The 24,405-nt window shown below is 54.3% G+C and overlaps 1 protein-coding gene across 1 annotated transcript in view; it reads right to left on the bottom strand.

Moving 5' to 3' along the window:
• LOC129045890 (cadherin-23-like) overlaps window positions 1–24,405 on the bottom strand; it is a 328,281-nt gene that overhangs the window by 268,487 nt on the left and 35,389 nt on the right. The window contains exons 2-3 of the mRNA XM_054508206.2: window positions 13,130–13,201; window positions 7,657–7,734 (exon numbers count right to left, since the gene is read on the bottom strand). Of these exons, the coding sequence (XP_054364181.2) occupies window positions 7,657–7,734; window positions 13,130–13,196 (145 nt within the window). The 5' untranslated portion in view covers window positions 13,197–13,201. The remainder of the gene's footprint in view (window positions 1–7,656; window positions 7,735–13,129; window positions 13,202–24,405) is intronic.

Here is a 24,405-nt window from a genome sequence, read left to right as displayed (position 1 = left end):
CTCGGTCTACCTCTGACCCTAACTTCACCCACAGATGATTCTCCTTAGCATTATTATTTCTAACACACTGTATATTTTCTGTATTGTTATTAGCTAGTGGGTTACACAGCCTCTGTACAGGTGGTTGGTGGAAAAGCCCAAACCACGCTCAGAGCACACTCCCACCTGATATCTGGGACCCTCTCACTGGACTCCCATCTACATCCCTCTAGCCCTGCAGTGCCTGTGGCTTTGCCTCTGACCCTTGCCAAGGAACTGCTCTGGGGGACCATGGCCTCCTCTCCTCCATGTCAGTCCTAAGGAACCCTCTGATTAAGAGAAAAACCATTCTCACCCTGTGATTCCTTCATCCTCTCCTGAGACATGATTTCTTCCCTTTACAGAATGGGAACAGGGCACAGGGGGGAGGGACAGCCTCCTTTAGGACCCTAGGTACAGGGAATGGTCCCAGGAGAGGCCAAAGCCCCTCCCAGACTCCAGTCCTACCCACCCCTCTCCACGTCTGCTCCCGAGCCCCGTGCCCGCAGGCCTGGCCCTCCATTCATGCCAACCCTCCTGCAGCTCACGCTCCAAGCTCGGTAGGGACTCCCTGCGGGAGCCGTTCCCAGTGCTTGCCAGCACCCTGCTCCTCTGTCTACGGAGACGGCTAACGTGGGGTCAGGCCACCTGAAAATTGCTCTCCCCGGGTCCAGACGGAACAGCTGGGCACTGATGGAGTTTGCAGGGAAATTAATCAGCGCCGACTGGCCACGGTGCCAGGCGCTGGCTGGGCCTGATCCATCCTAATGAATCCCGAGCTCCCACCTTAATGGTTCCTGACAAGACTAATTTAGTCACTCAGGTGATTAGCGTGGGCATTATCACCTGAATTGTGGCTCAGGATGCTTTGGGGGTACTGAGGGGTCTGCTGGGGGAAGTCAGCTCCATGTGCAGCGACCTTGGTGACCTATGAAGGGTCTGGGAGCCAAGGGGAGGGGACTCAACGAGCCTTCTGCACCCATTCACCCTCATGCCTTCTTTGCTCATCCCTCTAAACTCGCTCAGTGTCTGCCGAGGGCCTCTTTTTACCCCGCACTGTGCTTGGCACAGAGCACATGCAGGCCCAGCTCGCTCAGCTGCAGGATGGAGATGATGGTGCCTCTTCGAGGCTCCCCGTGGGGTCTGCAGGAGGCCAGGTATTGCGAACCCTTACCAGAGGTGCTGGCAGGAGGCTGGCAGTCAATAAATGCTAGCTAAAATTATGGCTCCACATCTTATATTATACATAAATACTAAAATTATAATTAATTGTAATGTTGATATTAATAAAAGTAGTAAGTAAAAATGAATAGCCGATGGGGAGTTACACACAAATAACCATGAGAACTCGCTGAGAGCTTTTAGAGAGGCGAATACAAAGTGGAGAGAGGGTGGGTGTGGGGGCAGCTGCAGGCCTCATAGAGCAGGTGACATCTGAGCTACACCTAGAAAGGGGAGTGGGAATTCACCACGCAGGAAGGGGAAAGAGCACTCCCTACTGAGGGACCAGCCTGGGAAAGGTGCAGTGGGGAGACAGAGGTGAGGTATTGGGGTGCTGAGTGTGTCCCCATGGCTGGAGATCAGGGTGCCTGTGGGAGTGGTAGGTGACAGGCTGTGATGAAGCGTTCTCACTCCTTCTGTTAGGCCCTTGGGAGGCTGTGTTTAGAACTGGGATAGAAGGAGTGATGTTGGTGCCCGGGAGCCCCAAGGGACACCATCCCCCTCCAGGACCTGAGGTATGAAGATCAGGGTCACAGCCAAAGTAGATGGACTAGATGTCCTCTGCCCCTCACAGAGCTCCTCCGTCAGCCCTGTGGGTCCCCAGCAAATACACCACATGCAGCCCTGGCAGGCTGCTGGGGTGATAAAAACCCGACCCCAGCACGGGGGCGGGGAGGGGGGGCTTCGTCATTCACAAGCAGAGGCACGCACAGCATCTGTGCCATCTGGGGCACATGCTCTCTCAGGCCCACTTCCTGGGCAGCCATCCCTGTCATCACCAACACCTCGCTCCTGACACCCTTGGGAGGGGAGCACCTGGCCTGAGACTGCAGGAGGGAGATGGAGCCAGCTCAAGCCCCTGCCAGTTGGAACACCACGCCCCCAACACGCTCATATGCTCCAGACTTCACTCCTTCCCCGAGGTGCCCTGAGCCCCAGGCACAAGCCAGGCCCGGGGCTGGGCCCTGCGGACACTGACATGGTCCAGGCCACCTGGAGGCATTGACAGGGCAACAGGAGAGGCAGATGAGCAACGGAGCCACCAGACCACCGTGACTGGGACGAACAGAGAGGAAAGAAAGCAAAGGAAGCAGCACTTGAACCCTGCCTGGAGAAACCCAGGAAGGCTGCAGGGAGGAGGCAGCATCCGAATTGACCAGTGGAGGCTCACCATGTCCAAGTAGCAGGAGCAACAACCACAGGGCTGAGGTGGGAACCTGCCTTTCATGCTCACAGAGCTGCACGGGGGCCAGTGTGGCTGGAGTGGAGTGAGCAGGGGAGAGGGGAGGAGATAAATTCTGACAGGGAGCTGGACTGCCTTCATGGAGCTTTCATTCCACGTGGGATGGGGAACTTAAGCACACCTCATGAGGGGCTCTGTCTCAGGTTCAAAAGCACCCCTTGACCCCTCAGCTGCAGGGGTGGGGAAAGGCTGTAGCAGGGCAAGGGGACGGGGAGACCCCTGAGACCATTAAGAAGCTGCTGGGATAGTACAGGCCTGGACTGTGGTGGCGGGAGCCGAAGGGGTGAGAAGTGAGAAGATTCTGGAAATATTTTGAAGATGGAGCCAATAGGATTTGCTGAGGAATCGGATGTGAGGTGAGGGAGAAAGGGAAGACGCAGGGACAACCCCAAGTTTCTAGCCTGAGCAACCCGGGGTTGGGGGGGATGCAGTTGTAGCTGAGATGGGCAAGGCTTCAGGGGAAGCAGGGTCTAGGGGAAGGGCGGGAGTCTGGCCCGGGCGCACTGAGGCTGAGAGCCCTTCCAACACCCAGGTGGAAACACTGAGCACAGAGGTGGGCACACAAGTCTGGAATGTCTTCTGTGAGGAGGCCCAGGAAGGAGGCAGAAGCCTCTGACTTGTCAGCATATGGACAGGTCCAGAAGCCATGAGCCCAAAGGAGACGGCCATGGGGCTAGGACATGGGGAAGGCATATAGGAGCTGGGCCCGGGGCCCTGCAATGCTCAGGGGTGCGGGAGGCATGTTGGAGGCTAAGGAACAGCCAGAGAGCTGATGTCCTAGAAGAGAAGACCAACGGCTGAAAGGCCACAGGTCCAAGAATTAAGGACTGGCTTTAGCCACCTGGACGTCACTGGTGACCTTGACGTGGGCCATACTGGTGAGAGTGGATTCAGGAAGTCACCTGGAGACAGCACCCAGGAAGCAACCATCCCTCATCCTAAAGGTACCATGTGGCCATTCACTGCTGACAGCCAGGGCCACCGTGGGGGCGAGGCCACCAGCCCAACCAGGCATTGAGTCCTTGATCTGCCCTCGCTCTGCCCCTCCCAGGCCAGCTTAGCTGCCAAGACAGATAGTCACGTCTGGAGCAAGACGCACAGGGACAAGGGGGCCCCAAATGTTAACAGGCTGGGGGCAGCAGCAGAGCTACTTAATGACTTCATTTTGCTCCTGTCTTCCCTGGCTGGGAAATGGTCCTCAAAAAGATCATCAGGCAGAGGGAACTGGAACTGGAGATGGGGGAAGAGATAGAGAGAGACAACGTGTGGCCTCCGCAAGGGATCTGTGACCTCCCACTCGGCTCCCCAGCATGCTGCCGCTGGCCGGGACTGAGGAGGGAGCGTAGAGAATGCAAAGGCTCAGGAGGTTTGTGGTGAATCCAAGTCGCAATCTCTAGCCCAGGAGAGAACATTCGCAGAAACTACAAACCCACAGAGCCTGCAGCCACCTCTACTCCAATTCTTAAAAGGAATTTGAAGACACATTAGTTAAAGCACTTTGTACACTACCTCGAGTGCTCAATAAACATAGTTATTATAATAATATGTATTACACATATACAGTGTATCATATATTATTACTATTAATCTGTAAGGCTCCAGTGGTCAGAATTAGGCTCAATGGGTGGGAGTTCCAGGGACAGATTTCAGATTAATATCAGGAAGAATTTTTCATTCCCAGAACTGTCCGACAGCATCTTTTTTTTTTTTAAAGATTTTATTTATTTATTTGACAGAGACAGCGAGAGAGGGAACACAAGCAGGGGGGAGTGGGAGAGGGAGAAGCAGGCTTCCTGCGGAGCAGGGAGCCTGATGTGGGGCTCGATCCCAGGACCCTGGGATCATGACCTTAGCCGAAGGCAGACGCTTAATGACTGAGCCACCCAGGTGCGCCCCACAGCACGTCTTACAGGATCACGAGCTCCCCATCATCATACATTAAGGAGAAGCCAGATAATCAGCCCCAGAGCTGGAAGTTGGTCTGCCCACAGCTCTGACCTCCTGCCACTTTCAGACTGACTTGGGCTCTGCCTCTAAGCCATTGGTATTGACCAGCCCACTAGACCCAGCTCCTCTCTGCACCTGTTTGTCCCCTTCGCAAAGCTGTGGCTGGCAGGAGAGCTCAACCAGTCATCCTCGGGCCACACACAGGCTCTCCTTTCAGTAACAAAACACTCCGGGTATGGAATCCAAAGACGGGACTCCCATCCCCATTTTGCAGGCTGGAACACTGAGGTTCAGAAAGCAAAGGGCCAGTGAGGGCCAAGCCTCCAGGTCAAGTCTCTGGGCCGCCCCATTCCACATGGCAAGCAAAGGGCCAGCCCCTTGGACAAGCTGTTTCAACCCTTACCCTCGCCCTGGCCTCTGCCGGTCTGAGGCCTGTACTCTGCCACAACCATGTGAGTCCACATCAACCTCTGAATGGCTCAGGGTCACAGAGGTGACAGCACTCAGGGGAGGTCTGGCCTGTTATCTGAGGGCCTGGAGATACACTGAGCCAGCAGGACTGCCCAAGCCAAAGCCCACTGGACCCATCTTTCTAACGCCCTCTCATCGGTGAGATGGGAGGTAAGGCCCAGAGAGGGGCAGCGCTGTGCCCAATGCCACACAGTGAAGAACAAAAACTGAATTCACGCCTTTCAGGCCAGAGCTTGCTGCCCCATCTTGGAAGGGAGGGACCAGGAGGGTAGGGCCCCGCTCAGCACCAGCCCCTGCCCGGAGGAAGGAACAGAGCTGTCTTCCAGCTCACTGAGCCCTGTCTCATTACTACGGTCCCCCAGAGCCAGGGATCAATCCCCACTGCACCAGACAGACACCCCTGCTGTGACTGCCAAGCACAGCTTTAATGGGGCCACGTACTAGGAGTTGCTCCCGGAAGCCGATCGATCCTAGCATTTGCAGAAGACAGTCAAGAGCCAGAGCCAAAGGGAACTAGAGCAGGGCCTGCTGGAGGGCTCACTGGGGTGGGGACGTCCAGCCTATGGCTCATCATTCTCAGCAGAGGCCAAGCAATATCCGTCCCACCCCACCACCTTCCCTGCACCACAGGCCTCTGAGAACCCCACACTTAGGGCTGGGCAGGGTCACAGATGGGGTGACGGAGCCAGCACCGCTCACCTGAAAGCAGCCTTCACCTCTCCCAGCCAGCAGCCCTGGCCCATTAGTGGTGGCCACACCTCTGCCTCAATGGCCCACCTGTCCCGAATATATTCCCTCCACCACAAAGCAATGTCCAGGAGGATGGGGTTAGAACAGAATCTCCTAAAAATCAGCTGCAGGAAATAGTGTGTGAAGGAATGGAAAGGGAGCCTTTCAGGACTCTGCTCAAGGGCCACCACCTCCCCCAAACCTCTCCTGCTTCCTCCTGCCTCTGCTCTGTCCCCAGAGGGACACCCCTTCCTCCTTCAGTCCTCCACTGGGAATTAATCAGACATCCAGGCCGGCCCCCATTACTGCGACATTGACTTATCCTTCTGTCGAATTCTGCTCTGGGAGCATGGCGGCCAGGCCTAGCACGGAGGGTGCACACTCTCTATATCTGATGAACTGAGGAATGAACCCAAAGAGCCTCTAAGGATGATAAAGGCTGCTAACATTCATTCATTTACTGAGCCACATATACTAGGTACCTGCTCTCCATCTCTGCACCAGCCCCATGCTAGGCCTGGGTGTGGGGAGAAACCCCAGATGAATCCAGAAGCCCACAAGCATGCCCTGACACAACCCCGAGGGGAGGAAACAGCTCAGCAGCATCCCCAAGAGACTTCTAGGTACCCTCTCCACCCCCCACTAGAAGGTGAGTAAGCCTGTGGAAGAACATTGCAGAGAGGCAGGCAGCCTCCCTCTTGGAGGACCATTTAAATAACTACATCCACAAATCCAGTCTTTCAATGCTGATCCATGGGGGGTGCTAGTCACCAAAAGAGCTGCCACATTCCATAGAGACCCCCCATGGGCCCTAGAAATGAAGTGCCACTGGACTGTGGAAAAATCCCCACAATAGTCAGAAACACACCTGCTATGCCCCGCACCCACCTGGAAAAAAGCTTCCACCAGAAAGACTGGAAGGAAACACCTCTTCAGGGGCTGCTGTCATGCCCCCCAAACAGCCGGGGAGACTCTGGGACCCACTAAGGCTCCGGTCTTTAAGCAGAGATTTTCTTTGAAGAATTTTGCTCCTCTTCTATCACACATCTACATTTGGTTTTATATAAAAGAATGTTTAAAATGAACTATGAGTTCAATATCTTCACACCCCTCCCCTCTGCATGCCATCCCACTTCATTTTCAAGGACAAGCGATGCTCCAGAAAGATGCACCACACCAACCCCAGTACACTGCTTCTGGGGCACAGCCCCATCCCTAGACCCACAGAGTAGGCAGACCTGAGTTGAAGAAGCCGCAGGTGACAGGCACTTTCCCTAAAATGACACCCACAAGAATGAGGACCGAGGAGGGAGTGTGGAGGGAGGCAGGAGGGACCTTTCCAGGCACCGTTGTTTGCAAGCATGCTCCCAGGAACGAGAGCCTTCCCATCAGCACAGCGGCAAGATGGGTTTGTTCCATTCAACCCCCATTTCTGAGAAGCTCCTGGTCCCCAGAGCCGAGCGAAGGCCACAGGGCTATGTGTGTACATCTCCCGCTGCAGTTGTAGAAGCCAGGCACTCGGGAAGAGGATCATGGGGACAGAGCTGTGTCATGAGGTGACTCAAGCTGGGGTGGAAAGGGGTGCTCGTGATCACCTCCTAAATAGTCCTTTTTTTCCCCTCATGACAAAAACAGGCACACTCGATGCAGAAAACTCAGTGATCACAGCTAAGTACAAAAGGCTATAAAACAAAACCTATGACAGCTGCCATCTTTAAATTTCACAAAGAAGAGGAATGAGCCATTTTGTAGAACAAAACTAGTGCCGAAGTGGAAGTCAAGCAAGTTGGGCTCAATGTGATAAATCCTTGGACACTCAGAACTCCCCTATGTTGGAAGGAACAGCCCTGGGTTGTACTGAGCGCCTCATCCCCGGGGACAACCAAGAAGAGGTCGTACGAACATCATGGAAGAGCCTCCAAATGATGGGCGGAAGATGGCCTCCATCTCTAAGATCCCCTTCACTTGGGGGAGCGGAACCCACCCCACGCCTCCTGGCATGCCCAGCAGCCCCTGTGCCAACTCACCCACAGGTGTGTCCTCGCTGATCAGCAGGTATGTGTCAAAGAAGTGGTTGGTGAAGAAGGGCAGTCGGTTCACCTGGCCTGGAAGTCAGAGGACAAGAGTGTCAGTCAAGTACCCTTATGCCAGCTTCTGGAAGGAGACACAGCATGGGAGCTGCAGAGGGCACAGAGCCTGCATCTAGGGCCACCTTCCCAGGACCCCAGCGAGTCCCCGTCCTGCCCCGAGGTAAACGGGGAATAATGCCAGTAGGGAGGTCGTATGGTCAGCGAGGCCACCAGCCCCATGCGGCCCTGGCATCCTGGGCCACACGGAGACGTGCTGAAGCATAAAATACATGCAGGATTGCAAAGACTTGCTATGAAAAAAAATGGGTGTAAAATATCCCATTAACCTTTTATATGGATGACGCGTTGAAATGAAAATATTGCAGATATATTGGGTGAAACTTATTATTAAAATGAGTTTCTTTTCTAATTCGGCCCCTAGAAAATTTCAAGTCACACACGTCGTATTCCTCCGGGGCCACCTGGCTGCAGATGGCGTGTGAGAAGGACACAGCTGGTGGGCCAGAGCCGGACATGGCCCGGGGAGCTCTCAGCAGGTTATCTGTCATGGGGGGGGGGGCGGGGGGGTCACAGGAACCCCTGACTTATAGCTGGTAGGTCAGGGTACAGGGGGCCTGGGACTTGTGACTGGCTGTGAAGGGGGGGTGGTCTTGTAGGCCTGAACCCTTAAATCTGTGTACTCTCACAGGTACGCCAGATAGAGTCAGAATTGAATGTTGAGTAAATTGTGGGACACCCAGTTGGTATCCAGAGAATTGAAGAATTGGTTGTTGGTGTGGGAAGACACCCCAGAAGTAGGCAAGTGAGGAGGGCACTTCCCCTTCTGCCCCTGCCAACCAGTGGGTATCGGGTCTGTCCCACACCGGGCTGATGTTGTGCCGCCGTAAGCAGCTCCTGCTGGGTCCTCTGGGGTGCCCCCCATTTCTGCTGACCTGGGGTTCTCTCAGGGCCTGTGCCCGGCTGGAGAACAGAGGCCAGCTCCCAGGAAGTGAGAAGCTGGAGCCAAGGGAGGGCGCTTCCCCCTCCCGCCTGAGATGGCTCCTAGTGGAGGGGTGGGCAAAGTGGCATCTTTCCCTCCTCCCCCTAAATGTGCTCAGAATGATGCCATTTCTGATTCCTCAAACATTCTCTCCCTTCCTGGCTAGGACTGCTGACCCTTCTGCCTTCACCTGTCCAAGTCCTATTCATCCTTCAAGTTTCATTTTAGACACCCTTTCTTCCAGGAAGTCCGCCTTGATCACCATTACTACAAACATGTGCTCATACACATTCTTCCACCCTCTCAGACCAGGAATCCAGAGCGCCTCGCACATATAACAGCCTCAGAAAGAGGCCACTGGTCAAGGGCCTTGCCTTTGTTTGGAACTTCGCTGTGCTTCTTTCTAGCTGCATGATCTACCCATGCCTCAGGTTACTCAGGTGTAAAATAGCAACAATAAGACCTTCTTCATGGTTGTCCTGAGGATCAGGAGAGATTACATACGTAAAGCGCTTAGCGCCATGCCCCAGCATTCAGCCAGCACTGGATAAATGGTAGCTACTATTAATATTGGTAGTTATAACAGTGCCACACGCTCAGCCAGAGGGCGATGCTTTGGATCACCAAGAGGAGCCTTGGGCTCCGGTAGGGGAAGCAGGGTGAACCCAGGGAGAAGGCTCAGGGGTGCCCAGAGAATACAGCAGTGGGCTTGGGCAGCAGGAGAGGGAAACCGAGGGAAAAAAATCGCCTGCAGCAGCATTATTCATTTTAAAAGTTTCTTTTACAGGACCTGCCGATAATCAGCTGCGGAGGGCTCCACACGGGTAGCTGGCAGGGCCTCGGGGGCACGTGTCCCCTGCCACATACCAAGCAGGGCCTGTGTTCTCAGAATAGTCCTGCTGCCCCCAGAGGCCCTGTGGCCCTGGGCTGCCAGGGCAGCACCCGGGGGCCGGGAAGGGGCTGGCAGAAGGGGGTGGGGAAAGGGGCACATGGACAGGTTACTTACTCGTTCTCTTAAAAACCACTTTAAGGCACCAAGGCTCTGTACTCCTGAAGCAAAACGGCTGCCTCAGGAGCTTCGAGACCTCTAGCCAAGCTGGACTGTGAGTGGATATACAAGGAGAGGGGGCACAGGGGACTTGAGTGATGGAGAGTCCCAGCTTCCCGTGCCCAGGACCCGCTCCTCTGTCCGTGCCCCACACACCCCACACACCCCCGTCCCCATGAGTCTACATCTAGCGCTCGCTCTGCCCTGGGGGCGTCTCCCTGCTTTCCCCGGCCACTCACTGCTTGCTCCCTACACAGTAGATAGGAGTCCACCAGCTTTGAATATGGCCGACAGCACCCAGCATCCAGCTTCTCACCGCCGCCAGCCTGAGGGCAGCGGGAAGCAGGGAGGCTCACAGAGAACACAGCATTCGGGCTGCCGCTGCTGAATGACAAAGATTCGGGAAGGGCACAGAGGAGGGCAGTGTCCTGGCCTGGGGCACCTGATCCCAGAATGACTGGCACCAGGCGCAATTTGGGGACGCCAGGCCAGGAAACACTGACTTTATTCAGGGTCGTGGGATGGGGGGATTCCTCTTTGGGCTTGACGAACACTGGGAAGTGGCAGAGCCTTGAATCAGCTGGGCCTGGATCCAGCCCACGCCTGCCTCCCCAGGTCTCTGATCGCTGATGGGGGGCTGGAAGCACGGGGGCTCACACTGAGATCCATGCTGTGGGGAGCCCCCTGACAAGGGAGGAGTCCTGGGCAGAGAGGACAAAGCTAGAGGCCTTACATGCATGGCCTCAGGCAAATCCCTCTTTCTCTCTGGCCCCCATTTCCAAGCGTCAGGAGAAAAGCCCTGCACTGCCCTCCCAGCCCGCCTCCCTGCCAGGGGTATCCTGTCGCAGTGGCTGCACTGTGGGCCCTGGGCGTCCCAGGGGTCAGAAGCCTGACCTGCTGCCATCGGGCATGAGAGCTGGTAGCCCCACCATCAGGAACCCCCATGCCTCCTGCCTGGGGACCAACTGCAGGACTCAGCAGGATGCTCAGGGGCCAGGCCAGACAAGGATGGGGCAGGGCAGGGCTGCTCAGGCCTTCACCTCCTGCCTTGCCAACCAGCCCACATTGAGAACACATTGAGACCAGAGAGGAGGAGGGTAGCAAGCTTCGGCAGAGAGATGACAGGCCGACAAGGGGGTGTGACAACTAGGGGGGCTTAGCCGTGAGCCTGACCCATCTCTGACTGCCCAGGATGGGAAGAGAGATCCACTGGGGCTGTGGGTCAGATGAAAACAAAGTGGGGAGAGGTGATGTGGGATGGTCTGGGGGACAAGGGAAGGATTAGGGGTCAGGGGCAGGTGTTGGAAGAGCAGGGTGCAAAGATGGTGTCCTTCAGTCCCTAAGGCAGCCATGGTCTCACCAAGCCAAAGGAATAACACTGGCAACCTCAGATGGGGACCGGAAAGAGGGGACCATACCCAGCAATGAGAGAGAGAGCACCCCTCATATACACACAAACAGACTAACCCCCAAGCAGGCTGGTTTTGCCATACAGTTGCTGGGTGGTCTCAGGCAACTTGCTTAACTTTCTGTTTTCTGTGCCCCAGTTTTCTTCCCCCGGAGAAAGATACAGCTCATAATCAAAGAGCTAACACGTACTTAGCACCTAATACATGCCAGGCGCTATTCTAAGGGCTTGATATGTGCATTAACCCATCCGATCATCCTGACAACTGAAGGAGGGGAGTCCTATGGTCCTTCTGACTTTAGAGATAAGAGAGCTGAAGGACAGAGAGGCTAAGACACTGCCCCAGGGAGGCCACTGGAGAAGTGGGGCTGGAACCCAGGAGTCCTGGCTCCGTGCTGCTCCCTTGTGCCCACTTGAGCTGCACGAGCCATCTTCCATCCCCAGAGCTCAGGAGGAAGCTGCCACCTCTACTGAGGATACAGCTCAGCTCTCGGCACCTGTTTTATTTTTACATCTGTATTTCTTCTTCACAGCAGGCGGCGGGGCGGGGGGGGGGGGGGGGGGGGAGGGCATGCGCGTCCAAGGTCATAGAGCCCCTGGGGAGACTGAGGAGAGTGTCCTGACTTCTACCATTCAGCAGAGCCAGAGGGTCAGAGCTGTCTCGGGTGCCCCCACGGAGGCCCCCCCGAATGGGGCCCAGAGGCAGGTGGGGGAGTGCTATCCTGACAGACGCTCCTGTGGAGGATCAGAGACCCTGACTGAGGCTCAGCCTCACCCTGCTTTGCATGACCTTGGTCCAGCTGCTTCTCCAGGTGTCAGTTTCCCCGCAAAGTCGGCCAGGAGCTGAGAGAGGATCTGAGAGGCCCCCCACCCCCGGGCTCTGCCCTGAGAGTCTGGGACTACGTTGTAATCCCGGGCTGCCTGGATGCGAGTGAGCTCCCCATCACAGAGGCACGCCAGCAGAGATCCTTCCAAACTCAGGGGCCAGGAGAGGGGAATTTCAAGAGACTGTCGGGCAGCCAGCGCAAGGCTGGCTTCCTCCGGAGACTCCCTGGCTCCCTGGGGGTGTCGAAGGGGCTGGCCTGACTCAGGAATGTGTTTGCCCGTGTCACCAGGCACACCGTGCCCACAGCTCTTCCCCGGGAACACCCTGGCCCCAGGAGACAGCCGGGCCTGCGGTCCTGGCCTTCCTTCAGCACAGCCCAGAGCTGCTTTGTTCCTGGCCACCAGCTGTCCGGGAGCCAAGGGACCGGCACATGCCCGGGTCTTTCCCAGCCTCCGCCATGGGCACCGGAGCTGATGTGCATCTGGCTGCTGCAGGGGGCAGTGGAAGGAGGGCTGGTCCTCCCTGCAAGGGGAAAGGGCTCCTCACCGCCACACCTTTGCTCCAGCTGGTCCCTCCTCTGGGATTCCCTTCCCGTTGCACCCCTACTCTAAAACGACTTCCCAGGCTTCAAAGCCCAGATGAAAGTTTTCCCTCTGGCTGGGTCCCTCCTGTCCCAGTGAGTCTTTTCTCCTGTTGGACTTCTCTGGAGCCCTGTCCACCCTTCATTACTACTCTGCTCACCTGCATTCGATGTCGTAAGTCCTAGCCATGTCCTCCTCTCCCTGCTAGGCTCTGGGCTCCCCCCGGAGTCGGGCACCACAGACACACATCCTCACACAGCAGGTTCTCCCACGGCAACTGTGACACCGAACAGAACCGAGGCCGGGCCCTGCATCCCACAAGCACAGTTCGCGGCACGGACGCCTCCTGCCCCCAGAGCTCGCCTTTCCAAGGCTCCTCCCCTGCCCTCATGGGAGCCTGGTATTTTCAGCCCTGGGAGTGCTGCAGGAACTGAGGCCCAGAGAGGGAAGCGCGTGCCCGGTCACACGCACAGCAAGGCAAGGTCTGCAGGCCCGGAGCAGTCCTCTCCCAAACCCCGTCCCAGAGCACGAACCCCGTGTGGCGGGAAGGGCAGAGGGTCGGACTTACCCCAGCATCCGGAGATCAGCACAAACAGCCAGGCCACGAAGCAGCTGGTAGCAGCGTGGCACCTCATGACTCCTGGGGACACAAGGAAGGAGAGGGTGACAAGTCTGCTCTTGGGAGCCCCGCCCCCACCTCCCCACCCCTGCAGCTCCAGGGAGAACTGGCCTGGGAAGAGGAAAGGGAATCACCTCACATTGGGGGGTGGGGGGGTGGGGGGAGCGCACATGGGAAAGAAGGGAGGGTCTGTCTGCATCACTGGGTTTCATCCTCATCCAGGACTGGGTATAACACAGCAGCCTGGGCTGGCGGCAGGGGCCGTGGGGCCGTCTGCCCTCGCAGGGCTGGCTGCACACCCCGAGAGCAAAGCTCAGCATCCGACACAGGACACATGACTGAGGCATTCTGGGCTCGGTGGGAGGAGGGAGTTGTTGCCTTGGCAGCCCCAAGAGTGACGGGGCTTGGTTAGTGTGGGGACAGGGATAGGAGATGGGTGCTGAGCAGGAAGTCAGGGGCCTAAGAGAGGGCCTGGCAGGCCCAACAGCCCAGATCCCCCAACCTAAGTGCCCAATGGGCATGTCTTTTCCCACTTTTTATATCCACCATATTCTCTTAAAAACTTGGATATGAAAGAAGGCAGCAGACCACAGTGTCCAAAGAGGCACAGAGAGGAGACGTAACTGTGCCGGGCTCCACAGAAAGTCTGTAGAAAGCTGAAGCCAAATTTCTAGGGGCTCAGAGCGAAGCTCCAGAGAGATCTGGGGCCTAGCCTCCAGAGGCTCAGCAAGGCGAGATCCCACCTCTAAGGGTGTTGGGGAGGGTGGCTGCACCCCACAACAGCAGGGCCCTGGTCCTCTGGCCCCTTCTTACCCTCCTAACAGCTCAGGGATGGGCCTCCCGGAGACCAGCAGTGACACCAGGAGGGGCCCACACTTCTCAGCTGGGAACCCCCACCTCTCTCTAAAATGCCAGCCCTGTTCGTGCAGGGACACAGCCCACACACCTCTGCATCCCCTCAGGCCCTAGCCAAGGGCCTGCACATCATCCTCTAGTTCAACAATTTGCTCAGAGACTCCTGGCTCATGGGTGTTGGGGTCAGAATCTGGACCCAAGTTGACCTGCCACCTCCCTTGCGGATGAGCAAGCGGGAAAGACACGGGGAGGTGAAGGGAACTAAGGGAAGGGGTTTTTGGAGAGACTTCCACATGCATGACCCAGGGGCAAGCCACAAGCTCAGATCCCGTCATTCCAGACCTGGAGTGGCCTTTGTCAGCCCGGGCCCATGACATAACCGGGCCGGGGTTCCTAATACACAACCAGCGATGGCCTGTGATGCCCTTTTGTTTCCCTTCTAACTCTGTACTTAAAATGTCCTGATTACTAGGCATGAAACAGCAATTTGAAGAATAAAAGATTCTTAGATGTACTTATATAATAAAAGATGCCCCCCCCCATATATTCCTGTATTTCCACCCCCTTGAGCTTTAGGATGTTAATAGCCCATCACAGGGGTACCAACCGATACGCTACCTGAGCCACGCTGGGAACATAAAAGAGGGAGATGCCAGGTGGGTGGGGATGATGGCTACTCAGAAGCCACAGGCTCTGTCCAAAAGTGGCAGCCGCTGACGTGTTCCAGCCAAGAGGGAACGTGGGCCCCGTGTGGCCAAAGCTTCTGATTTTTCTCAATGAAAAGCTGGCAGCGTGGCTTTTTATATGAGTTCAATTTTTAAATGTTGGCAAATAATTCCCTTTTCATGAGCCTAACAGGACATGTCTGAAGGCCAGAGTGGGCATGCATCCTACCAGGCCGTCCTCCGCACCCAAGCAAACACGTTCGCATTACACACACGTATGGAGCAGTGCGGCTGTGTTTATCTTTAGAATAATGGAGTCTGCCTCTACACAAAAGAAACTTGCTCTTCTCACATCATGATATTTCACGGATGACCCTCCAGGTCAACGCTGCTCCATTGACCCCCCTCTTTAGGAGCTAAATCATATAGTTCAGAGCGTGGATGGGGCATAAGAGACAAAAGCATCCCCTACGGGTGGGCATTTGGGCATTTCCAGGGCACCACAGGCAAGGCCATAATGGCCCTCCCTCTGCATGGAAGTGTGGGGGGCCTCTGGTTGCTCTTGAACATGGCTCTCCAGCTGTAGCATTACTGGGTTGATCAGCTACCACACTGAGCATGCATGTAAACCTTTATCAGACATCGCCATATTACCTTCTGGAAAGGTGGTAGCAATTCCCACCCGCTCCGGCAGCGTAGGAGAGGGCCTTTGTGCCCACCTGGACGTGATCCCTCTTTTAAATGGCTGCCAATCGGATGCATGAAAAGTGGTATGGCATTGTTGCTTTCATTTGCATCTCCCTAATTACTAGTGAGGTTGAGCACGATGCCTTTTGCTAAATGTTCACTTTCCATCTGTTATCCTGCGTTAGTCTACCGTATCCTGCAAAGAAGCTACCCAGCATTGCTAGCATTATCCCTGATTTACAAGTGGAGAAACCGAGGCACAGAGCAATTAAGTGACAATCTGACATCTCCTGGTGAGTGTCTTTAAAAAAAAAAAACAACTCCAGCCCTCTGCCTTTCCAAACCAGATGTTATAAGAATTAAGCAACATCTGCCAAGAACATCATCCACAAATAGCTGGGGAGTGCAGCCATCCTGCGCTGGGGCAGGGGGTGCGGGAAGTTTGCCGTGGAAGGAAGGAAGGAAGGAAGAAAATGAACACTTACTGGGGACAACTCCCACAGACCAGGGATTTTCAGACGTATTCTTTTATTCAATCCTCCCAAATGTCTCTATAGTGTAGATATTATTGTCCCCATTTTACAGAGGAGGAAATGAAGGCTCCCAGAGGTCCTTCTAGGGCGGGAACTGGCTCCCTCACGCCCTGCTGCTATCCCCCATCCCCGACACACCGCCCACCCCATTTCCTAACGTAGAAAAGGGAAGGCAAGGCCCTTCCCTCAGGAGTCCAATACACAACACAATAGACACAGGGTGCATGTCTGCCAAGGGGGTGCACATATGCGCAACACACACACATGTGCAAAATGCATCTCATTTCCACAACTCTGGCTCAGGCTCCGACACTGCCAGGCACACTGTCCCCAACCCGTCTCCTCAACCGTCTGCTTCCCCTTCTCTCCCGTGGGTCATCGGCAGCCAAACACAGCCCTCCCTCTGCAGGGTTGGTGCGGCCACCGCCGAAGCATTTCGAAGCAGGGGCAATGTTGGCTCCATGCTGACTCCCCATCCTCAGCCTGGGGCAAGGTGGCCTAGACAGTAGAGCGAGGGGGTACACAGGCTCCAAAGGGTGAAGCAGAGTACCCAGGGCAAAGGAGGGTCCGTCCCGCTACTGGGTTGTCCCTGGGCTCCCAGTTCTTGCTCTTCCTCTGGCCCCTGTGGCTATGGGAGGGAAAGCGAGGCCCAGAGACAGAGGCTAATGGCAGCGGGAGGAGACCCCTGGGCCCTAACCTCCAGCCCAGGTACCATAACGGATGCTGCTCTGTCTGCAGGCATGCCCTTGACATTGGGGCTGCGCAAGTGTCACGTGTCCCCCACAGAGCCTGACCTTGCCCTGTCGTATGCAACAGCCCTCCCACCTCCCACCCAGCACAGCTGCGTGGCCTCCTCCATCACGGGAGGCTATACCGCCCTCAGGACGGGGCCTGAGCTCCTACCAACCCTCACCTGTCCCCACTGGACCAGGAAAGAAACACACAGCCTTTTGTGCTGGGCTTCCTCTCTAGGCCTGGGATAAGTGCCAGATACATGCCCCAGAGATATGAGCAGGGTCTCGGCCGGCTGCCCCCCAAATCTTTCAGGTGCCTGGCTTAGATCCCATTCCCGCAGGAAGACTTCCGGAAATCTCTCAAACGTACCCACCGCCAAGAAGACATGGAACCAGGCCCCACAGCTCTCAGGCTGTCCGTTCTGAACATCCTCCTTCATGCTAAGCCCTGTGTCTGGCACCGGAGGAGGATAAAGGGCCATGAGAATGGCTGGAAACATGCACTAGGTGTCAAATAAGCGATCGAGACTGTTGCTGCTCGGGGCCATCAAAAGAGAAGTGCTGACCCTTGTAGAGGAGGTGAGATGGGGGCTGTACACGTTTCAGGGATTTGCAGGGCTAACATTCACGGAGCACACGTTAGTGCCGGCCACTGGAGTGTGCATTGTGCTCTACGTGCCGGGGCTCAGAGGGTTTGAATAACGTGCCCAAGGTCACACAGCTAGTAAGTGCCTAAGTCTGGATTTGAACCCCATTCTTTTTTTTTTTTTTTTTTTTAAGATTTTATTTATTTATTTGAGAGAGAGAGAATGAGAGAGAGAGAACACCTGAGAGGGGATAGGGTCAGAGGGAGAAGCAGACTCCCTGCCGAGCAGGAAGCCCGATGCGGGACTCGATCCCGGGACTCCAGGATCATGACCTGAGCCGAAGGCAGTCGCTCAACCAACTGAGCCACCCAGGCGCCCTTGAACCCCATTCTGATGGCTACCAAAAGTTGGTCTCCCAGCCTCAGCCCCAACCTTTACTGAGCTCAGACACGTGCCCCAGGGCAGGCCCAGGTTAAGGGCCTGGAGGGAAGGCCCTGGGCAGAATTCTGCATCAACCAGTGAGCCGGACCTGGGAGAGAATTGCAACATACTTCCCAGCCACAGTCTGCAGAAGCCAGTGGCAAGGCCAAGTGCATGTTCCAGGAAGGAGGGGGACAGCTAGGGCTGGGGAGTGAGCTCCTGTTTAATCTGCCTTTCCGGGCTATTGGCATCTCACAAGCCTTGGCCCTGAGCCAGTACCAGCAAGACAATGTATACGTACACCATCAGAGGTGACCAAGTCACCCATGGCTCCCTCCAGCACCATCCCCAAGAGGTTAATACCTCTGTCCCCGGAGGGAACAGACCACAAAAATTACCATACGCAGGGCAGCAACGCTACCCACGTTGGCTTCCACCTTCTCCTGTGCTCAATCCATAAACACCTGCTACTCAGGCAGGCCTGGGCTGAGGGCCACAGGAGAGGCTCTGACAGGTGGCCCAGTTACAGCACCCAGGGAGTCACCCCACATGGGAATCACCTCCCAGTCAAAACAAAGCCTCCACTTACACCCCCAAGAGCTGGTGAGCTGCAGAGAGAGGCCTCCAAGCCAGGTGTGGCCACACGGCACGTGCCTGCCCTGACACTACTTCCTGCGTGTCAGGCACTGTGCCAGACACCGGCACCCAGAAGAGAACAAGCCGAAGACCTTGCCATGGAAGAGCTGCCACTCCCAGAAGAGACCAACATGGACGGCGTCGCTGGACAAGTTCTACAGTGCGTTTGGAAAAAGGAAAGGAGCAGGATGAGGGTAGTCTGCCTATCACTGAAAGTGCTACACGAACAGACAGTGAAGAAGCAGGAGAGTGAGCCATGTGGTTATCGGGGAGAAATGTCTTCCAGGCAAAGGCCACAGCCCGTGCAAAGGCCCTGAGGCAAGGGTGTGCTAGCACGCTTAAAGAGTAGCGAGGAGGCCAGCGTGGCTGTAACTGGGTACATGGTGGGGAGAGCTGCAGGAGACGAGGCCACAGACACAGTGGGCCCATCACTGATGTGAGTCCACTGGGAATCATGGTCTTCAGCCAGCCAAGAGTGACTTGAAGGAGTCAAGTTTTACTGGAGCACTTGGCTGCTGTGCTGGGGACTGACTGTAGGGGCAGAAGCAGGCAGACCAGTGCGGAGGTTACCGTAGTGATGGAGGCCAGAAACATTTGAGGTCTCTGGCCAGGTACTGGAGTAGAGAGTGTGGGATCTGGCAGATTCTGGGCATATGTCAAGGTAAAGCTGAGCGGGTCTCCTGCTGGAGAAGATGTGGCTGTGCTAGAAAGACCTGAGCCTGAGGGTCTGGCCCAGGCCCCTGGAAGGACGGAGTTGCCGTTAACCAATTGGGAGAAGGCTGCAGGTGGAACAGGCTGAGAGGCAGGGACGGAAGTTCAGTTTGGGGCGTGGTGAGTTTGGAATGGCTGTTGACAACCAAGCAGCAATGTGGGACAGGCACTAGGACACCCCCAACTAGCCCTCAGGCCTGGTATCAGCGTATTGGGGCTACTCGGAGCCACCCGAGGGACAAGATCACCAAGGCCCCACACCCTCAAGCTGAGGCAACTTGGCTACGAATTGATCAACATCTAAAAACTGTATAAAGAGCCACCCTTGGGGCGCCTGGGTGGCTCAGTTGGTTAAGCGACTGCCTTCGGCTCAGGTCATGATCCTGGAGTCCCTGGATCGAGTCCCGCATCGGGCTCCCTGCTCTGCAGGGAGTCTGCTTCTCCCTCTGACCCTGCTCTCTCTCATTCTCTCTCTCAAATACATAAATAAAATCTTAAAAAAAAAAAAAAAGAGCCACCCTTGTGCATGGCCCAGCAATTCTGCTTCCAGAACTCTGGCTGAGGAAACCGTCATGGCAGTGCATGAGAGCTAAGCCCCAGAGATGTTCCGTGCAGCCCCATGGGGCAGCCCACACACCCAGTGGGAACCAGTGCAACTATAGGATGTCCACAGGAAGCAAAGAGAGGCTCCCACATGGATAGGTACGTGTGTGAATGTGCATAGGGCACGGTGTGCACACACAGGACTATTAGGTGAAACAGTTATCTGAGTGCTGAGGCTCTGCCTGATTATGTATTCTTCTACACACTTACTGCATTTTCCACATTTTCTATAATAACACCCAATGTTTTTACAACCAGAGACCTAGCTTATGTCCCCCCTACCAAAACACGGGCAGCAGCCTGTGAACAGACAACTCTGATTAGAAAGTTCTTTCCTATACTCCGCTGAGCCACTCTGAAGCCCACAGTCCCAGGTATGAAGCCCGGAGGAGACCCTTGCGGCTGGCTAATGGTACCCCTCTGTTGCTACTTAGACCCTTCCACAGACAAGGAGCTCCCTCCCTCCTGGGCAGGGTGTCCCAGCTCAGAGACCCCTACCTCCCAGCCCAGCCCTGTTACCCTCTCCCGCTGGGGTGGGGTGAGGGGCATTCTGATTACACCCACCCTCAGGAGCACTTCCCTGTGCTCCAGCCATGGGGATTCACAAGCACAAGAATGGGTTAAACCTGACCTTGGAGATGAGGCCCTGGGCTGCTGCTTAGCCCTGTGCTGTGGGCTCTCCCTTCCCGGGGTGGGGGGGGGGGGGGGTCGGGGGGCGGGACTAACAATTTAAAAGACAAACAAGTGCCCGAAGGTACTCACATGCTCCCTCACACATACACACAAACTGGGTTCAGGGAACCCCTGCAGGAAATGTGCCCACAAGATGCCCCTGTGGCCCAACCTTGGAGGACCCCTCCTCCCTGTCCCCACTGCTTCCCCCAGGCTGGAAGAAGCCAGGTTCCTCACAAAGCTCCTCCAGATCTGTAGGGGGTGTCACCAAATGGCTCTGGACCAAACCCAAGATAAAGCCCATCACAGCCTGGTTCCTTGGACACAGACGGGAAAGCATGTTCTTGTTGCGGCCGGAGCAAAGCACACTCCCCTCTTCTGGGAAATCGGCCCACTCTGGGCTTAACTCCTAGGACAGGTCCTCACAGTACTATCTCCCACCTCCCCCTGCAACCCAGCCAGGGTACTCAGGAGCAGAGAGTGCACTCAGTAGGGCAAGAGGCAGCACCTTCCCTCCAGCGAGCAAGGGGACAGGAAAGAACAGAGCAGAGGGGGAGGGAAAGGGCAGGAGGGGACAGCTAAGCAGCTTTTCAGTTTCTCAGGAGCGAGAGATTTTCACAGTAGGGTGCCACAATTTAGTTTGAGCTATAATGAATTCCCATAAAATCAGATGCACTCAACTTTGAATAGAAATACAGAAATACACGGCAGAAATCAAATACAATTTGGGGATTATTCACCACCACTACACACAGAGGGGTTTGTGCGTGCAAGGAGGTGCCTGCAGACGACACCATTAGGGCCATTAATGGACAAGCCACTGTCAGCTATTGATGGCCACGCTTCAAAGCCCACCCTATCCAGGCTACTGGCAGGGGAGACTGCTGTGATAGAAGGTCACTAAGAGGGACTTTTCCTGGAAGGAAGGAAAAGACCACCTGTGGCCATTCTATTTGCGCCCTCCCCCGGATCCCTCCCCAGAGTTCCCCCTGACTGAGGCCCAGGGGTGGGTAGGGAGCCAGGCAGGACAAAGAGGGGCGGGACTGAGACCCCCCAGGGTGGGGTGCCACAGCGGCCCAGCATCCTCCACGGGAGGCCTGGTATCTCTGAGTCCCCTTGACCTACACTTTAAAAAATTTACTCAGTAGGCAATATATTTTAGTCTCTTCATTTTGGAAGTAATGCACAGACATGGTCCATAACGGTATAAAAGGGCGTGTAGCAGGAAGGGAGTCTCCCCTCTACCCAAGCCCACATCTTCCCAGAGGCCACCCTGGAAGGAACGTTCCTGAAGTACTATATGTATACACAAGGATACAGCAGACAGGTCTCTCCCTTTCTTAAAAAAACTCGAAGCAGTGTCCATGCTATCCTGCTCCATTTTGTCACGTGACAGTACATCCTAAGACTGTTCTGTTTCAGAACATACAGAGCTTGCTCTTTTTAGCAGCTGTGGAGTGTCCTATACGGGGGACCAAAACTTACTCCCTGCTGATGGACATTTAGGTTGTTTTTAACTTTTCACTTTAACAAAATGAAGCCCCAGTGAATATCCTTGTTCCTCTATCTAGACACATGGCATGAAGAAGGAAATTTTCATATTTTTATAGCTGTTGACAAACTGCTCTCCAAAGAGGGTGCACCAAGTTGCACACTCCCCCCCCCCACTCTTAGAAAAGGGCTGGTTTCCCCACACAGATAGATACCAGAACTGGCCACTCACTATGGTTTTGAGTTCCAGAAAAGGTAGCTGAGGCTCCTCAACCTCAGACCCCCAGCCCCATCAGGGCGTGGAGTTAGAATGGAGTAGATCAAGGTCAGCTTCCTCCTATGCCCCTGGCTCACCAGGAGGGTCAAAGCCAACAGATCCTGGCCCAGATCCGGGCCGTTGCCGCAGTCTGCACCCTCTCCCTCACTGGGGTCACTGTCAGTCACCACACCCTATAGTCTCCCTATGTGCCTTGGCCAGGCTGTTCTCTCTGCCTGGAGCACCACCTGCGTCCATCTTACATGTCCAGCCCCGACTTCAAGGCACAGCTCTCGTGTCATTTCTTCCCTGAAGTCATCCTGCATCCCTGCTAGAACTTGGATCCTCGGCTCCCCTTGGTTTTGGTACATTTTTGGAGGCAGCTATTCCAGCTGTGGGGGTGAGACTTGTACACATCCTTCTTCTCCCAGAAGACCCTCAGCATCCTCTAAGTAGAGCCTACTTTATCCCATACAGCCATCTGCCCACTTAATATCACCTCCCGGGTGTGTCTCTAGCATTTAACATATCGAGCAGTGCCCTGATTTCTTCCCCAAATAAGTTCCCATTCTCACCTCTCCCACCTCAGTAAATTCACCTCCATTGATACGCTCTTTTCTTCTTAATGCAGTTCACAAATAGATTGCATATATCCAGTCAGTGGCACTTTCCCCTTTACCCTCTTGATCACCATATTTCAGGCATAGTAGCCCTCTCTCGACCTCACACCTGCCAAGTTCATTCATTCCCAACCCTTGACCATCACTGTGGTGGTCAAATTATTTTTCCCCCAACCCTTCACTCTGCATAGAATTACGCATCTATATCCATGCTGGGTCTCGTGGTAGGCAGAATGTGCTGTCCCATCCTTTATACTGGCTTGGCCACATGACTTGCCTTGACCAGTGGATGTTCTGGCCAACCTCCATACTAGCAGAAGCATGTGACCCTTGTGCAGAAGGGTTTGCCTCGTGAGCTCCTGCCTTTCAGCCTGAGATGAACATGCCCCCAGGCAGAGTGAGTGGACTGAAACCACACATGGCCCAGAATCAAGTTCAGTCACACCTAGCCAGTTGACCCACAGACACATGAGTGAGAATGAATGATTGTTGTAGCAGTTTGGTAGGCAGATTTATTGAGGTAATAAGTATTATATTGATATAATAAATAAGTAAGTGTTGATGCCAATACTATTAAATGTATATAACCACGCAGAAACACAGAGGGAGATCTTCATGACATTAGATTTGGCAACAATGTCTTGGCAATAACACCAAAAGCACAGGCAAAAAGAGTTAAATAAGCTGGATTTTATCAAAATGAAAAATCTCTGTGCATCAAAGGATACTGTCAACAGAGTAAAAAGGCAACCTACAGAAAATATCTATAGATGACATAGCTGATAAGGGATTAACACCTATTATATATAAAGAACTCCTAAAACTCAACAGTACAACAAAAAATCTGATTCAAAAATAAGCAAAGGATTTAATATACATTTCTCCAAAGAAAATATCCAAATGGCCAAGGAGCACATGAAACAATGCTCAACATCATTAGTTATTAGAGAAATGCAGATAAAAAATCACAATGAGAGACTACTTCTCACTCATTGGGATGGCTATTATTTAAAAAAAGAAAACATAAAAAAGTGTTGGAGAAAAATTGGAACCCTTGTGTCTTGCTCGTGGAAAAGTAAAATGCTGCAGCCATTGTGGAAAACAGTATGGTGATTCCTCAAGAAATTAAGCACAGAATTACCACATGATCCAGGAATTCCACTTCTGGCATACACACAAAAGAACTGAAAATGGGTACTTGAACAAATATGTGTACAGCAATGCTCACTGCAGCATTAGTCACAACAGTCAAAGGTAGAAATAACCCAAATGTCCATCAATGGATGAATGGATACACAAAATGTAGTCTATACATAGAACAGAATATTATGCAGTCTTAAAAAGGAATGAAATTCTGACATGTGCTATAACATGGATAAACCTTGAAGACGCTACACTGAGAGAAATAAGCCAGTGGCAAAAGGACAAATGCTGTATGGTTCCATTTATATGAAGTACCTAGAGTCATCATATTCATAGAGTCAGAAAGTTGAATGGTGGTTACCAGAGGCTAGGGGTGGGGAGGGAGAAAGGAGGAATTATTGTTCAACAGGTGCAGAGCCTCGGTTTGGGGTGACGAAAAGTTCTGGAGATGGATGGTGGTGATGGCCGCACAACAGTGTGAGTGTACTTAACGCCACTTAAAAATGGCTAAAATGGTACATTCTGTTTTGTATCTTTTGCTGCCAGAAAAAATGCTAAAAATGATTAAAAAGGTAAAATTTACATTTTGTAAATTCTACCACAGGAAAAATA

Source organism: Mirounga angustirostris, unplaced genomic scaffold (assembly GCF_029215605.1).
Source record: "Mirounga angustirostris isolate CCGP_5_RB_7025 unplaced genomic scaffold, mMirAng1.0.hap1 SCAF_6, whole genome shotgun sequence".
NCBI classification, from domain to species: Eukaryota; Metazoa; Chordata; class Mammalia; order Carnivora; family Phocidae; genus Mirounga; species Mirounga angustirostris.
This window is presented reverse-complemented; position numbering and strand designations above follow the sequence as displayed.